Source organism: Falco cherrug, chromosome 5 (assembly GCF_023634085.1).
Source record: "Falco cherrug isolate bFalChe1 chromosome 5, bFalChe1.pri, whole genome shotgun sequence".
NCBI classification, from domain to species: domain Eukaryota; kingdom Metazoa; phylum Chordata; class Aves; order Falconiformes; family Falconidae; genus Falco; species Falco cherrug.
This window is the reverse complement of record NC_073701.1, coordinates 15,783,308-15,800,709: the sequence shown is the minus strand read 5'-3', so window position 1 is coordinate 15,800,709 and position 17,402 is coordinate 15,783,308. Positions and strand designations below refer to the sequence as shown.

At 45.6% G+C, this 17,402-nt stretch overlaps 1 protein-coding gene across 2 annotated transcripts in view; it reads left to right on the top strand.

The window, feature by feature from the left end:
* Nucleotides 1-2,163, top strand: part of MPPED1 (metallophosphoesterase domain containing 1) — a 63,851-nt gene extending 61,688 nt beyond the window's left edge. For both annotated transcript variants that reach the window (XM_055712707.1, XM_055712706.1), the window contains exon 7: nucleotides 1,185-2,163. In XM_055712707.1, the coding sequence (XP_055568682.1) occupies nucleotides 1,185-1,303 (119 nt within the window). In that variant the 3' untranslated portion in view covers nucleotides 1,304-2,163. The remainder of the gene's footprint in view (nucleotides 1-1,184) is intronic.
* Nucleotides 2,164-17,402: the final 15,239 nt, after the last annotated feature.

The following is a 17,402-nucleotide window of genomic DNA, read 5'->3' as shown; positions in this document are numbered from 1 at the left end:
TTGAAGAGGTGGAACTCAATGTGTATAGCAATGACTATAGTTTCACTATTAACTTCATTAATGGGGAGATTGAATCTTAATACAAATGCTTTCTGCCAGGTGATTTCCCCAAAATCATACGTTTCTGATTGTGAGTGCTTTTCTTTGTATTGATCATAATATTTCAATGCAAGTTTCCAACATTCACCTTTTAGTTCTAGTGTAATTAAGCTTATGCTTTTTCCTAGTCATTCATGAAAAGATTTTTGACAATGAAGAGTGTGTCTACTTTTACATAATACTAGGGCGGTTAAAGGGCGGCTTTTTCACTTTCTGAAACAGCATTTCACTGTATTCGATTTTCTGCAGATTTAGCTCTGGAATTGTTTGGCTTGGGTGTCCAGTCAGATGTGAGATGTAGTTAAAGCTTTTTCACCACTGCCGAGACATACACAAGGGTGTTTTCTCCTGTGGAAATGTTATGGTGTCTTAGGGTGTGAATTCACCTTGTCTGTCAGATCATGTATTAATAAAGCCATTTTTTCTCTGCCTGGGCAGGCATTTTAGTGTCTTTCCATCAGATTTGGTGGAAATTGGTCAACAAGTTCAAACACTTAGGAAGAAGAGGTTCCTACTAGACAAATCCCACCCAGGTGCACATGTACACATACTCCCCTTAGTCAAGCAATACTTTTTCGTCATTGGTAGCTTCAAAGATGTACAACACAGGCCAGAAAAAAAGGTGGAAAGATGAAAATTGCTTGGAGTTGCTGCGCTGATGACTGCAAACCTAAATGATCAGAAGTATGTTTTTTTCAATGCTACAGTTCCCTAAGCTCTTACCTTCTCATCCTTTCCAAAACTGAGATGTTTCTAAGAAAAAAAAGCTTTGCAGAGAAAAGTGTTTTGTCTTTCTAAGGACATTTGGCGAGCTGGCTGCCAGAGATTATAGCCATTAGCTAGCGAGGCACTAGCTAGCTCCATTTTGCTTTTCTTACCCAATTGAAAAGATGACAAAATGTTCTGCTGTAGGACAAGAATGGTATTAATTCAGGAGACCTTTATGTTTTGCATGAAGAAAATTTTAAAATTCCTTCTGAGTAATAAATGTGGCACTTAGCATTGTGTGATAAAGGTGAATAATTTAAAGAAAAAGAAATTAATAATGAATAATGGAAGTAACCAGAGTTTTTCTTCCTTTGTAGGTTATGGTGTCATGGCTGATGGAACTACTACCTATGTGAATGCATCTGTGTGCACTGTGAATTATCAGCCACTTAATCCACCTATAGTTATTGACTTACCTACGCCAAGAAACACATGATTATAATGAGGATTTAAAGTTGTACCCAACACATTAGCAACTTTATATTGCTGGCTGAGAATCCCAATAGGGAACCATTCAACAAAAAAAGCAAAAACCTTCTTCTTTTTTCCCCTGCTAACTCTTCACAGATAAATTTTGAGTGACAAAAGTGGATGAGGAACAAAGACATTTTGGTGCCAGAAACAGATTAAAGACTTTTAACATTTCACCATTAAAATATTTGTGAACACAGAAAAGTGAATGCATTCCACATATATATATACATATACATATATATATATCTCTCTTAAGTAGGGACTTTTGTATATACCGTACATTATATTTGACTTATTAAAGGAACAATGTCTTTCAAAGAAGTGTTTCTTTAAGAAAGTTTGCAGTTTAAACTTAAGTGTTTAGACTAGGATTTCCTCATTTCAGATGTTTCCCAGTGAGCTCTTGGTAAAGAAAAAATTATGGTGAAGATGTTTTCCCGTAATTAACATGGCAAATGTAAAAGATGGTGTACAAATGACCAGTCACAGGAGGAAGGCTATTACTTTAAGTCCTCCAGGTCTAAGTCTTTGCATCTATTCAAAACCAATGCAATAGAGGCCCTAATTCACTGTACTGAAATGAAGTTTTACTACATCTGGCATTACAGATGGTAAGGGAAATGGTGCATATTGCTGGCATGCTGTAAACAGCTCACCATTCAAGAAGGGAGACTGTGTTAAGTGCAGTATAAACTCAGGAATTTGTAACCTGGCCTCGCCTGTGAAAAAAATGATGACATTTCCCTTAAAAAAAAAAAAAAAAGGAAGAAAAAAAAAACACCTGTGTTTTCATATGGTAAGGCAATATGTGATTGTATGTAAAAAGCAAAAAAACAACCCCAAAACACAAACCCCCCACCCAGTGTTCAGTAGAGGTGTTTTAAATAAAACCAGCTGGGACTATTTGTTTAAAACTGTTTAATGGGACATGCAGCCAATGATGAGATGTCTGGTTTAAATTTGCCCCAGTCAGGAGTGATTAAATGTTGTTGTGATCATTTTGTCATTGGGGATTGTTATGGGTGTCAAGGGGAAGGGGTCATCCCAAGGTGGAGTTTGGGCATTCAGTTTTGGTTAGCAATGTAGTAGCGCAAGCGTGATGAGTAACGAGTACACAGCAGTAGGTACAGAGCAGAGGTTGCCTAACAAAACCTGTCGTTGCTGTTTGCCCGCTCATGGACACTGCTGAAAGAGGCCCAAGACAAAATCATCAACCAAGTTGAAATCCATCTCTCATGTTGCATGTGACACCAGGCAAAGCAGGGGACATGTCAAGAGCTGGTTGGGATGGCCAACGGACGTGGTACTGCCCGTGCGGCTTTCCTGCAGGTTAGCAGAGGTGTTGAACTCCCATCTTAGGCAAAAGCTTGAGAATTGATTACAAACCCACCAAAAACAAGTGCTTCAGATGTCCCCTACAAGAAATGGGTTTCTGCCTTGAACTAGCAAACATCTCTGTGCTTAAAGAGAAGCCTTTTTGCCTTGATGGAGATAATTTATTCTGTATTCTGTATTTATGCTGTATTCTGAATGTGGACATCCTGAATTTGGGGCTGACAGCGTCTGGACATAAATCTTGTTCCCACACGCTGGGCAGATTAGCGCACTACCAGTGTGGGGCTGTTTACAGGTCTGTGCGTAGCCCCCGTCTGCACACATGATTGGATAATTGTGTATGTTACTTTTTGCCTGATACATGGATGTAAATGTGAGCTTCACGTAGCAGCTGCATGTACATTGTATGCATACACAATTCAGAATACCTGTGTTGCAAAACCAGGCTATGTCAGCCTCAACTCTAAGCAAAGTGGGCAGAAACCTTGCATTGCACTGGCTTCCCATGGGCAGCAGCTCTGCCAGCTGCTGCTGGGAGTGGTGACAGTTGAGCCCAGTAAGTAACTTGTGCCGCAGACCCTCCAGAAACCACCAAACCACGAGAAAATACGACAAGTCACAGGTCTGTCATTTCTTGTAAGCTGTTGGGTGACATGGGGTCTGAACTAGTGTGCTGCATTTTCCTGAAACGAAACCCAAAACAATCAGTGACGCCTGCAACTGGTTTTTGGGTGAATAGTTTGCAAGTGCATGAGCAGTCTGCCATGAATTCAGAGGGGGCCACTTCTGTCAAAAATATTGGGGTAGAAATTGCAGGATCAGCTCCTAAATCAGCAAGGATTGAAATTCATAGTTGAATATGAACTCCTGCCATCACTGGGAAGATGAGCAATAGCGTGTAGTTAGAATAAAAGTGTCTTAGGTAGTCACAATTCAAGTGTTTTGCAACAAATGTGGCAGGAAATTGGCTGTATGTTAAAGTCTGAAATGTTTACATTTGCTCACGGCACTTAAGAGACTAAAATGTTAAAGTGGGGGGAAGAGGTCCTTTTATTAGCCTCAGCAAAATTTCTATGTCGACCATAAACTATTCTCTTAAAAATAATTTTTCCTAAGGTATCTGCAAAATACTGTGTATTTTTATGTGGAAAGGATACAAAAGCAGCTGTTACTTCAAAATATCATTTAAAGTACTTGAGGTATGGAAGCTTAAAGATTATTTAATCATTTTGGCATAACTTGAGTGTTGTTGTAATTTTTGGTCAAGCATGTTAGACGAATAAAGTCTTAAAAAAACCCACACAACAAAAAATAAAGCCTCTTTCTATCCACCTCATGCACTCAGCTCCATGTGGGAAAGGCTGCCTGTCTTCTCCAGGTGTAGGAGCCAGCCTGGGGGACACTGAAGTTGTTACTGGGAAGGTTGTGGGTCAGCTGGCAGAGGGGTGGGGGCGATGGGCAGAAGGTGCCCTGCTCCGTCTGCTGGCTTCAGCCACCACATCTGCAGAAGGTAGCGATTGGGAACTGGGGTTGTGGAGAGGGGGGAGAACAGCAGCTGCTACCTGCAACTGATGGATTTTGGTGGGGGGCCGTGCCGGAGGCGCCGGCAAGGCAGGGAAGAGCTGATGAGAGAGTGCTGCAGCAGCGCTGTGAAGCAGTCGGGAACTGGGATGCCGTCCTCCGGGAGAGGGTGGCAGTTGTGGGAAGGGTGGCTCGTGCTCCGAGTTGGGCATAAGGACACGAACCTCACAGGGAGATTAAGTCAAGGTGACTCATTTGCATTTTAACTTCGTGGGCACTGTCAAGGCCTGAGCTTCTTGCCTCAAATCTGATCAACCTCAGCTTAGGGAGGCCATGACAAGGAGGGTTTCCACAAAGGCAGTTTTGCAATTGGCTCGATTTAAATTCAGGCGTGCGCGCTCTGGTTGTTTCCCACCCCACCTCCCCATTGCTGACCTTCACTGGTGTTTGTCCAGGTAGCATTGCCCCCGAAGGTGTGCTGATGTGTGTCACTAAGCATGCGTTCCCATCACCAGGCAGAATTGTTACCGAGATTAATTTCGGTTCATTTCGACGATGAATAGGGGAGATATCACTGCATGTCAACAAAAAAAAAAAAAAAAAAGACAAGGTTATTTTTACCTCCCTCAGTCACATATGACTGGGGATGTGAAACGTTCCTTGGCTACAGGAAACGAGCAAGCTGGGACTCGGCACCCGCGTGAGAGCTGTCTGCCCCCACCCAGTGCAGCTGCACCCCAGCCTGGGGAACCAGATTTAGGCTTTCAGATGATGCTATTTGGTAGCCCCTGACGCCAGAGACTCCAAAACTATGATGGTCTTCAAGGAGGTGGCTGCAGGGAGCAAGGCTGGTGGCAGCAGTGTGCCGGGCTGGCCCTGCCGGGTGCTCCGCCAGCGAGGTGGCTGCGGGGAGGGAAGGTGAAACCCCACGTCTCTGGGCCATGCACGGGGCAGAGCGGGTGGGAAGGTGCTCTGGCCTCGCTGCAGGGGGGAGAACCAGGGGGGATGAGAAGTAGTTTGTCTTCTCTAATCACTGATTGCCAATAGCCAATGTAAATGCTTCAGAGGAGGGAGGAACAAGACATTCCTTGGAAGGCAAATTTTGGAATAATCTGTCCACGGGGATCTTTGCCCCCTCCCATTTATTCTTGTTTGTATGAGAATTTCTCTTAAAAACCCATACTACCGCTCACTGCTGATGAGCTCACATACAGCGAATGTAACTGCAAATGTTCTTTTCTTTCAGGTACGTTCTTGTCCCTTTCTTGCAAGTCTCTCTGCATCTGCGATTTTAGTGATATTTTGGAACAGTGAGCTCCCTGGGTGATTATGCGCAGTGCATTAAAACAACAGTATTTTGTTTATCCTTGTACGTGTGCTGTCGTTCAGGTTTATTGACTGTCCCTTTGTTCTCTTTTTATGTGAAAAGTGTAAACAGGAGTACTTATATGTACCTTCTTTGTGCCATCCATTATTTTGTATACTGCCATTATGTTGCTTTTTACTCACTTTATCTAGAAATTAAAATAATTTCAGTTCTAGCTAGACTACTTCTAACCCTCTTACTTTCCCATCTCAGAAGCACTCCCCTCCTCTCTTTTTGATGTGTCCTTCGGGAGCTGGTGAGAGGCAGTGATGCCAGAAGAGGACCTCCTCCTCTTCCTTCCTATCTGAGCATTTGGACACAGTTCCCTGCTACTTTCTCTCCTGATCTTTATCCATGTCTGTTCTTTATTTGTTCAGGATTTTGAGGGTAATAGTATATATTTGCAACCCCCAGTGGAGGACTGTGGTGAGCTGCCCATGGCCCTAGCCGGGTTTTCTCTTTGGGAAGTGACAGCTGATCTGGACTTGCCCGGTTTTCACAGCCATCAGCCCCTTCCTCCCGGGGAGCCCTACCCAGGCTGTGTCCATGGGGGGATCCTTTTCCCCTGGTTTGGCCCATTCCCCTGGCTCTGCTGGTGCCCTTTGCAGTTCTTGTCACCCCTGGTCAGGCTTTGCAGTTTGGGGCATCTCACCTGCAGTGTCTGATGAGCAGCCCCGGGGCTGGGGGTGCTGCTGGGTGGGGTGTGGAGCCGTGTGATGTTCACCCAGTCCTCACCCTGCTTTGGGGTTTTTGTTTCCTGGCTAGTGCCCAACACATGATCCTTCTTTACCTCCCATAAGTAGCTCTTTCACAAAAGTCTTTATCAAAACCTTTGCAAGTGTCCACACTAATTATATCTGAGACACCTCTCCTTGCCAGGACTTTGATGTACCAAAAGCTTTCAAATAGATTAAAGGAACAGGCTTTTCTTTTCCGCAAACCGGTCGGCTTTGTTTTCTCCGCTGCCCAGTGAAGTGTGTTCCCCCTCTAGAGCACGAAGGGCTAGAACCCAGCAGAGTAATTAACCTCTCTACCTGCCGCCGGGCCAGCACACAACATGCCCTCACGCTGGTGCCATTCGCTCCCGCTCGGTGCAAGCTGGGCCCCATTAGTGGACAAATTGCTTCTTGCCACCGGAGAAGAGGCTCTTCACTCCTTCAGAGCAAACCTGGTGGCGCGGCTGCTTCTTCCCTGGTTTTGCCCGGGGAGCACCATTGCACGGTGAGGTTGTGCTGCCGGCTCGCAGGGAGCCTGGCGGGGAGGGGGACAGCCGCAGGGAACTATGACCCAGACGGGTTTGCCATTTCGCTTGCTCTCGTTACATTTTTCTTGCAATGCTTTCTGCTTTCTGGATGGGATGAGCAGCTTGGAGAGGGCCAGATGGGAAAATGCTGGATGCTACAAACATACTGCAATGGCTTATGGTAGTGTTAAACTTCAAAATTAGGGTAAGGAAAACGCTCTGCCCCACCAGTGAGGTACCCAATACCTGGCAAAGGCTTGGGGGAGTCAAAGGTGACACTGAAGCACCCTGCCACCAGCCCAGCCTCAATCGCCCCTTCCCCCACTGCGATTAGGGCTGGCCCGGCTCCCTGATGAGTGCAACTCAGGAATATTACGGAATGTTGACTTTGGTCGTACAAACCTTTCCACAGAGGCCACTGGAGTGGGGAAGGGGTCACAGAGGGTCCTGGGGTGCCCTCCCCCAACAAGTGCCCTGTTGTTCGTGAGGGAACAGCTGAGGATGCTGCAGCGTGTGCCTCGGCAGGGACCCTGCCTGTGGGTACGTGGGGCCAAAGCTGATGGCGTGGGGTAGGTGTCTCGCTCTGTACAGAGCCAGGCAGCCCGGGTGGTGTGTGCTGTGCATTTTGGAGAGAGGCTTGCCCGTGTCCTTTCGGGTTTTTGTTTCAGATCGGTGATGCTGCCTCTCCACTGAGAGACAAGGGGTGCAAAGAAGCAATGGTCGGTTCCGCAGGTGCACAGCGCTGTGCCGCACCTCGGGCGTGCTGATGGAGGGCTTTGCACAGGCAGAAATATTCTCATCTGCACGGTGTAATAACCCACCCTGGCAGTCTGCTGCTGCTGCAGTGGGAAATTTCATAGCCTCCTGCAAACTTTACTTCCCACCATAATGGCCTGGACCAAATTTTCTAGAAATAATGAAGTTACGCAGGATAAAGCAATTTAAGAGGAGTGAGCAATTAAGCCTGTATTTATACTTCTTCTATTGTTTTATAAGGCTGTCGCATGGCGCAGCCATTCTGATTGCATCTGTTATCTGATATTTCAAAATGAACAGAGCTGCTTCACATGGACGTGTGCTGGCTGCCGATTACCTTTCCTTTGACACTGACTCCTCTGCTTCCCACGGTTGGTCCTGTTGGTCCCCACCACTTCATGCCACTCGTGGTGGTGCTCCGCAAGCAGCTTCTTGCCACGGGCACCCCCTCTCTGGATACCTTTATGGTCTGCCCAGGGATGACGTGTGAGTCTTAACCCAGCCTGGTCTTGCTTTTGATCCCACAGACACCCTGCTGCCTTCCCCAGCAGCACCAGCTCCAAGGACCTGCAACAAGCCAACAGCAGTGTAGGACAAGGGGGCAGGTCCTTCTGCTTGAGCTGAGCCTGGGGACATCTCCCATCATCACCCCAAGCCTCTCCAGGTGAGCGGGTACCTGCATATTGGGTAGGTTCTCTCTGTTGGGAGGGCAAAGCCCTGTGCCGGGGGCAACAAATGCCACCACCAGCCAGAGCAAAGGCAGCTTTTCACCAGGGTGTCCAAGGTGAAGCCTGGCAGAGCCAGGCAAACCTCCAGAGACAAGTGCCCAGCAGGGTCCCCCAGCCTCCCAGCACTGGAGTTTGTCCCATCTGTTTGTGAAAAGGTGTAAATGTTTGGCACCTCTATAACCTTGTGGCCTTCCCGCAGCACTCTGACTGGGATTTCCACCCCACATTCACATGCCAGGTGATATAGCACCTCTGCCCTTATTTGAAGTCCTCTGTAGCCACATACACAAGAAAGGAAGAGCCACTGTGAAGCCACCAAGGAGTCAAGAGAAGTAACTGCTTCAAACCTGCCACCCCATCATTTTCAGCCTCTGCGTTCCAGGTGCCCATTGCTGGGGAGTGATGGTTTACCTACACACCTTCCAAAGACCTTCTAGCCCTGCCTGTTATGCTTGTAACACAGTGTTTGCATAATTATGTTTATTGCTTGTTCAGAAAGAAATAATAGCTCTGAAGTGTTACCTATCTGGTTCATTTCTGTGGATGCCCGTAACAATAATTAATCATATGTATTAACACGCGGTCAAGAGACTTGTCAAAACTGGAGCTCTTGAGTGGTAAACAGAGCTCATGCAATTAGCAGTCCCGGCTCTGAAAACGCTTGGATTGATTCATTGTTCCTCCCAACACCTAAGAAAGTTAGGCAAGTAATCAATCATGAAAATACAGACAAGGCACTCAGCAACCTATGATGAAGACACTTGATCAGCTGCCTTTAGCTTTACATCAGTGTGTTGCCCTGGAGCCGACACGGCCTGAGCTGGTTGCGTGGCAGCTGTAGCCAGCAAGTGCTCACTCACGCTGTGGCAGATTTGGAAATACTGTGCTCACTTCTAAGTTACAAGTAGAGGATTTCTTAACTGCTTTTAACTCACCTGCTACCAAGCATATTTTATCCCTTAAAGGTATAGGAACGTTCTGTGCACAGATCTCCGCTGCAGAGCCCCAGGGCTGGGCAGACCAGAGGGGCAGAGGGTGCAGCTGACTTTGCTGGGCAGGAAAGGGTCCTGTCACCCCTCGGTGAGCTCACGATGCTGCAGCATGAGGTGCCCGCCTCTCTTGGATCCTGCGCGTGCTTTGCTTTGTTAAAGCATCTCCTTTTAACTTGCAAAAAAGATAAAGAAAATCAACATTTGCTAAAGGAATAAAAGAAAAAAGGACAACAGCGGCGGAGGAGGAACGGTTCCTCCAAACTTTGAAGCTGGTATTATCTATTAGAAACAACAAAAGGAACTCAAAGCTGGGAGATGGAAAGCAACAAAATGTATGAAAGCAAATTACTTGAATGGGGCTTTCAGAAGTGATGGTGATGTTTTGTACTCCCTATTGGCTTCATTTCTGTTTCTGAGTGAAATAGAAGAGTGTCCTTTAAAGTACAGCATTGTCTCAGTAGTCTCTGCACTGGCGTTATTAACAGCGGTTGTGTTCAGCAGTTGCGGTGTTGGTCTAAAAATCATCAGGAACTCACAGCCCACATGTGGAGTTGAAATAGGAAGGTGATATGCAGGGGTTTTATTTTTTAATAAAGAAAAAAAAGAATGGTTTTATTCTTCAAAACTTTCTTGTAGATGTAAAAGGCAGTTACTTCTCTTGACTTCTCAGTGACTTCACAGTGGTTTTTCCTTTCCTGTGTACCTGTGTCGTGGTTTAACCCCAGCTGGCAACCAGGTACCACACAGCCGCTCACTCACTCTGAGCTCCCTGGTGGGATGGGAAAGAGAATCGGAAGAGTAAAAGTGAGAAAACTCAAGGGTTGAGATAAAGACAGTTTAGCAGGTAAAGCAAAAGCTGTGCATGCACCAAGGCAAAACAAGGAATTCCTTCACCACTTCCCAGAGGCAGGCAGGTGTTCAGCCATCTCCAGGAAAGCCGGGCTCCGTCACGATTAACAGTGACTTGGGAAGACAAACGCCATCACTCTGAACTTCCCTGCTTCCTTCTTCCCCCAGGTTTATATGCTGAGCATGGTGTCATATGATATGGAATGTCCCTTCAGTCAGCTGGGGTCAGCTGTCCCGGCCGTGTCCCCTCCCAACCCCTTGTGCACACCCAGCCTCCTGACTGGTGGGGTGGGATAATAAAGAGAAGGCCTTGGCTCCATGTAAGCACTGCTCAGCAGCAACTAAAACACCTCTGCACTATTAGCACTTTCCAGCACAAATCCAAAACATGGCTCCACACTAACTACTATGAGGAAAATAAACTCTCTCCCAGCCAAAACCAGCACAACATGGCTACAGAGGACTGCCAAGCTATTGCCACAAGAAGAAGATGCTGATACCAGTGGGAGTGCAAAGCTGAGCTGAATCTGTGCAAGACTCTGTTCAGAAGCCCAAGGTTCGCTGAGTCTGGAAACCAGCTTTGTGAGGAGCAAGAAGACCCAGGTCTTGTTTCTGAGTTCTCAGGCTGGAGAACCTCTGGTGGTACCAGCCCAACCCCTGGCTCTAAGCACATCCAGCCAGGCAGCTGCTCAGGGCTCCTCCAGCTGAGTTTTGAGCATTTCCAAAGATGGAGAGCTCTTCTCTGCTCTGGGCATCTGTGTTGGTGTTTGACCACCCTCATGGTGCAAAATAGCTTCTGCCCTGCGTTCCCAAGGGAAGCCACCTGCACTGCTCCCCGTCCCCAGTGGCCCCTGCCCATGTGGCTACGCAGTGACATCCTGCATGGTGACGTCCTGCACGGTGGCTGGCTCAGAGCTGGCATGTGGCCTCCAGACAGCCGGCATGTCTGTCTGGCTGTCCCAGCCACTCCAAAACACAGTGTACGTGGGGAACCACAGCAAACCCCTGGAGCTGGATGTTTTTCTTTCTTCTGCTCTGATGTCTTCAGTGCCAGAGCTTGATCTACTTTGGTTGTTTTGGGAAAGCAGAAAGAAAACCTACTCTGAGGAATTGTGTGCTGGAAAATGTCTTGGTTCTATGGAAGTCAGCAGAAGTATGAGCACTGACCTCAGCAAAACAAGCATCTAAATAAGTTTGAGCCAAGAGCATCCTCGTGTGACCACACCCTAAGGTTCATGCAATTTTTCGGGAGTAGCCATGTTTGTGTCTGCACTGTACCCTTTTCTAGCTGAGCGGGAGTAGTCAAGCGACGTACCTGCTGTGCTGGACCTTCGCTTTTCCTGGCCATGTCAGAGCAGCTCCTATCCAGGGGAAACAAACTTAACCATGTTTTAACGGAAGATTGTGTTCATTACATCTGAATTTACAACTTACTTGCACTTTATTTTTGTGGCTGTTTTCCAAGGGACATTTCAGCTTTCCAAGGGAATACATCTTCAAAGCGGGACGGCTCCTCAGCAGGGCTCAGGTTTGTGCCCCTGGGTCACTGGAGTTTCATTCCTGTGAGAGTCAGACGCTCAGCATGCTGCGCTAGGCAGCTATTTGCAAACCGTGGTGCTTTGGTTCATGTTTAGCTAGAAGATGAGACTTCAAATGCAGGAACTGGAGCTATAGCAAGCAAAAAGCTTCCTTCTGTGGGGAGGGATTTTGCTTTAGAAGTTGTTCGACTGATGATTGCCTTTGATAAGTGAATACAGTGCACAGCCTTTACCGTTTCCATAAGGCAAGTCTGAGAAATGTTTTCTACTGGGACAGTGAAATGCAGACTATCCCCTCACTGCGTGCTTGGGAGAAGCACAGAAAGGCAAAACCAGGGAGGCAGATCGATTCCTGTTGTATGGAGGAGAGGAGGAAGAACTATTCTCCAAGGGACAGGCTGGCACCAGAGTGATGAAATGACACAGAGTCACAGCACAAAGGACAACACTTCATGAAATCAGAAGACTTTGCTGCACTGAATCGTGATGCAGCTTAGTAAACATGCCACGAGCTGAGAGAGAGGGATGTCCGAGGTATCCTCGGAAGTAAAAGAAGGAAGTCAGAAGATGCATGGGCCTGGCAGTGAAAAATGCTGTTTAACTACGATGTATAAGTTAAAGAATTTGGGGTTTTAAGACACGAGAAGAACTGCACAGTTTGGAAGAGCGCCTCTTCTGTAGAAGACCAGGCTGTGTGGAGCTGCAAGGAGGGGTTTTGATTAACAGAAGTGTGTGAAAAGAAGGGAGTACCAAACCCTAAGACTCCACAAAATCTTTGTGTTGCCAAAGTATAACAGAGACAAAGACTATGCTGTGCAGAAATTCATAAATTGATTATGTATCAAGATTAAAAGCCCAGGTAATAAATGTAAGGAATAGAAATTGCTTGTTTAGAAACATGCATTTGAACTAGCTGATATTAATGAAACCTAATAGGATGACACATGACAGGAATGTTAAGTTGTTTATAATCTCTTTAGAAAAGATCAGCTCAGCAAAAGGGAAATAAAACTGGCTCACAGTATAAAATGGTGATGCTGGCAACCATGAAGTCAGTCAACTGCAATATTTATTCATCCACTGGACCCAAGAAGTAAAGCTCGTGGTGTCCCTACAGATGATACGCACTCAACACTATTAAATTCAATTGAACTTTATAAGTCATACCTTGTATTGGGTTTGCATGGCAAGGTTTTGGTAGCGGGGGGCCTGCAGGGGAGGCTTCTGTGCGAAGCTGCTGGAAGCTTCCCTCTGTCTGATGGAGCCAATGCCAGCCGCTCCGAGGTGGACCCACCGCTGGCCAAGGCCGAGCCCATCAGCCGTGGTGGCGGTGCCTCTCTGGTAACATATTTAAGAAAGAGGAAAAAAACCTGCACAACAAATGGCAGCAGAAGAGAGAAGTGAGAACATGCATGAGGAGCAGCCCTGCAGCCCCCGGGTCAGTGCAGAAGGAGGCAGGAGGGGCTCCAGGTGCTGGAGCAGAGATTCCCTGGCAGCCCATGGTGAAGACCATGGTGAGGCAGGCTGTGACCCCACAGCCCATGGAGGTCCATGGTGGAGCAGATGTCCACCTGCAACTCATGCCAGAGCAGGTGGATGCCCAAAGGAGGCTGTGACCCTGTGGGAAGCCCGAGCTGGAGCAGGGTCCTTGCAGACCTGTGGAGAGAGGAGTCCAAGCTGAAGCAGGTTCGCTGCAGGACTTGTGACCCTGCTGGGGACCCAGGCTGGAGCAGCCTGTTCCTGAAGGACAGCACCCCATGGAAGGGACCCACGCTGGAGCAGTTCATGAAGGACTGCAGCCCGTGGGAAGGACTCACATTGGAGAAGTTTGTGGAGAACTGTCCTCTGCAGGAGGCAGCCCACGCTGGAGCAGGGAAGGGTGTGAGGAGGAAGGAGCAGGAGAGAGAACATGTGATGAACTGACCGTAACTCCCATTCCCTGTCCCCCTGCACCACTCGGGGGGGAGAAGTTAGACAAATTGGGAGTGAAGTTGAGGCTGGGAAGAAGGGAGGGGTGGCGGGAAGGTGGTTTTAAGTTTTGGGTTTATTTCTCATAATTGTACTCTGATTTGAATGATAATAAACTGATTTCCCCAAGTCAGGTCTGTTCTGCCTGTGACGGTAATTGCTGAGTGACGTCCCTGTCCTTGTCTCAACCCACCAGCCTTTCGTTGTATTTTCTCTCCCCTGCCCAGCTGAGTAGGGGAGTGACTGAGCAGATTTGGTGGGCATCTGGCATCCAGCCAGGGTCAAACCACCACAGTCCCAGAGAGGATGACTATTACTTGAATACTTACCAACGTTTGCAACATACCCACACTTGTCACTGTAAGGCAGTTCATTCTGAATGGTATAAACTGGAGATTTCAGTCTGCCAGAATTTCTAAAGCCCCTAGATGACAACTTTCTGACAAAAAGGCTACTTCCAGCAAGAACATCTACATCATATCTCATCTTGATGGACGAGGAGAACTGGTTTGCAGAAGGAGAATGCTGAAGCAGCTTGAGGTATCGGTAGCCATGACTTTGGTCACATCCACTGCGTGAACGTAAAATAAGGAGACAGAATAAGTCAGTTAAACACTTCGTCTTTCAAAAGGGTAATTTCACAAAGCCAAATGCTAACACATGAGTTAGGAGAAAAAACATTTAAGCAGGAAAATATAGACTGTATTTACAAACTGTTTAACCAAGTTTGCCAAAGAAAGACCAAAACTAACCTCACCCACCCGCCCCCTCCTGTTTTTGAGAGTAAATAAAAGCAGACTGGGGGGGTAGGGAATGTTTACCAAACTGATGGAGATATTTGTGTTAAAAAGTGATGAGGAAAGCAAATGTACACATGGAGTATCAATGACTTGAAATGGTAGTGTTAAGAATACAAAAGCAAATGAGGACGGGAGATTCATCAACACTATTATTAAAAAGGTGGAATTTTTAAATAAATGTCTTTGCTATGTGCAGACAAAATGGCCTGGTGATAGTCCTTGCACAGCAGGTTAAACAGCAATTACCAAATTTTTTGAATCAGAAGTTTGTATTTGAAAAGTTGGCTAAGGAGCTTTTAAAACTGCTAATAATGAATTTTCAGACACGTTAGGACATGAGAGAAGTGTCAGTAGTCCAGAGAAAGCTGAAATTGTGCCAATATTTTAAAAATGGAAAGAAGATGGCCAAAGTGAGAGAGCATTAGCCTGACTTTGATACCCGGAATAAAGCAGTGATGGGATTGATTGTGCAAGACTTAAGTAATAAAGAATTAAAAGGGGCTAATAAAATTAAATGTTAATCAAGGTGGGTTTGAGTAAAATGGATCTTCTCAAACTAATTTGATATCTTTTTATGAGATTACAAGTTTGGATGACAAATGAAATAGTGTTAAGGTAATAGACTTCTGTAAGGCACATGACTTGGCACCATTGACTAGTATTTTGAGTAGGAAACTGATATAATGATATAATTTCAACGTGGCACACGTTAAATGAATTAAAAACCACCTAACTGATGTAATTAAATGAGGAATCATCTTTAAGAGGCTATATGCTTTGTAGGCTCCTCCAAGAAGCAGTTCTTGTCCTGACATGATTTAGCTGCTAGGTCTTGACCCGGAAACCTGTCTCTCCCCAAAATAAAAGGTGTTACTGACACTTTTTTGTAGATGAACCAAGTGTCGGACTGCAAGAAATACTGAATAGGATGGTTTGTAGGTACATTCTGATCTAGATATTTTTTTAGAAAATGAGGTGCAGCAAATCGGTCTACATTTCATATGGCCATATATGAAGTCATATCCCTAAACTCAAGAATACGGGCCGTACTGAATTTGCCTTGGGGAGAAAAGCTCTAAAAAAAAAAGCACTTGGATATGGGTCTGGCTGGCAGAAATTGCTGGTGCTGCAGCCAGGAAAGCTAATGCAGCCGTTGAGTGGGTAAAGCCAGCAGAAGGGAGTTAGACGTCCTTTGCATTTGGCATCCCCATGGCTGAGATTTGAAAATGCACCAGTTCGGGCAACTCCTACTCTAGCATGATTTTGAGAAGTCGGAATCAACACCAGGAGGACCTGTGGAAATGGAAAAAGGGATGGAAAATTTGCCCCAAGATGTCAGAATCTGGGGAGCTCACTCTTGCTGAAAAAAGAAAAGGTTCAGAATGATTTTACTGTGACCTTTACGTAATTGCAGGGTACACAAGCTAGAACCTGCACAGGGGTGAATTCATATCTTAAGTGACATCATCTTAAAAATACATATATATGCATTCATATGTGGGTATATAGTGTTTCAATAAAACAACTTTCAAACGATTGTGCTGATTCTTTGCAACTGGCAATTCAAAAATCAAGATATGATGTGTATCTTCAGACAAAAATGAAGTACGTGAATCCCATTCATTAGAAATAAACAACAAATACACACCTGTGTGAACACTTGCAACTTAAATTCCTGGGCTTTGGATCAGACCTTGCCTTCTGCAAAATGACCAGTGGCCAGGGTACTTCTGCCCCTATCACCTTGCTGGGACTGTGCAAACCACTGGAACTAAGAAAAATGCTCCTTTACCCAGACATGTCATTTCACACCCTGGCAGGCAATTAAAATGCAAATTAAAAATGTTAATTAGAACTGTTTCAACATCTATTCTAATGCACAAGATGGGAATTCTGTACAGTGTATGAAGAAAGATGCATTGTTCCTCGGGCAAAACCCTCCCGCCACTCCTGCTCTGGAGTGAGCAGAAATAGCTGGTACTTTTTTGAAAACCTGATTGCAGAGAAAAAAAAAAAAAAAAGAAAGAAAGAAGATAAAGTGTTGAGGTCTGATCCTGATCTCCAGTGCTGGGATAAATGGATAAATCACCTGAAGCCAGAGGAGTTGTGGCACATTGTTGATTTAATGAGATCAGAATCAAGGCGTGTACCAATACTTACACAGAAAGATGCAAAAGGGTACCCACCCCACCATAAACATTTGTGTTAGACTATTTTTACTATCCCTCACCTTTTTTTTTTTTTTAAATCACAGCCAATTTACATGTATTGATAGAGACAGACACCAGCTGACAGAAGGCTCAAACACATTTGATGGCAGCCTGGGGATAACCCTGTTTCAGTGGGGATTTGGGAGGGTAGGAAGAGGCTGTGCCACAGCACTCAGCCCCCATGGTTCTGCCCGCACAGTACCAGAACTGGGTTTTTGTAACAGCAGCAGCTCTAAGTGCGTGCCAGCAGGTCTCCTTTCCATGTTAAATATGCAGTTGCTCCACTAAGGCTCATCCCAATATACCCTGATGTTTAAGACAACTTTCTTCCCTTTCCTACTTAAAATCTACCCACATCAAAGATGAAATCATGATGCTCTCAGAGCAGTGATGAGGTTGTTTTTACAGCTATTTGAGCAGCATGTTATACCTGCTTATTTGAAGATGATGATATTTGTATTGTTGCTAAGAATTCATGCCAAGCATAATTTTGGGGCGTTGTGAAGACATCATATTTGCATATTTTAAGTATTGATATAATACAAAATTCTTTTTATGACTCTTTTCACAGCATAATAATGCATGACAGCCTTTTGCATAGAAAAATTCAAAACCAGAAGAAAATTATTTTTTAGAAAATGGATTTTTTTAAAATCTGATTTTCATTTTCCTGTGTTTGGAACATCCCTTACTGCTCACGACCTGCTGCATATCATCCAGATAAAAACAGTAATTGCACAGAGACATAAGCACTT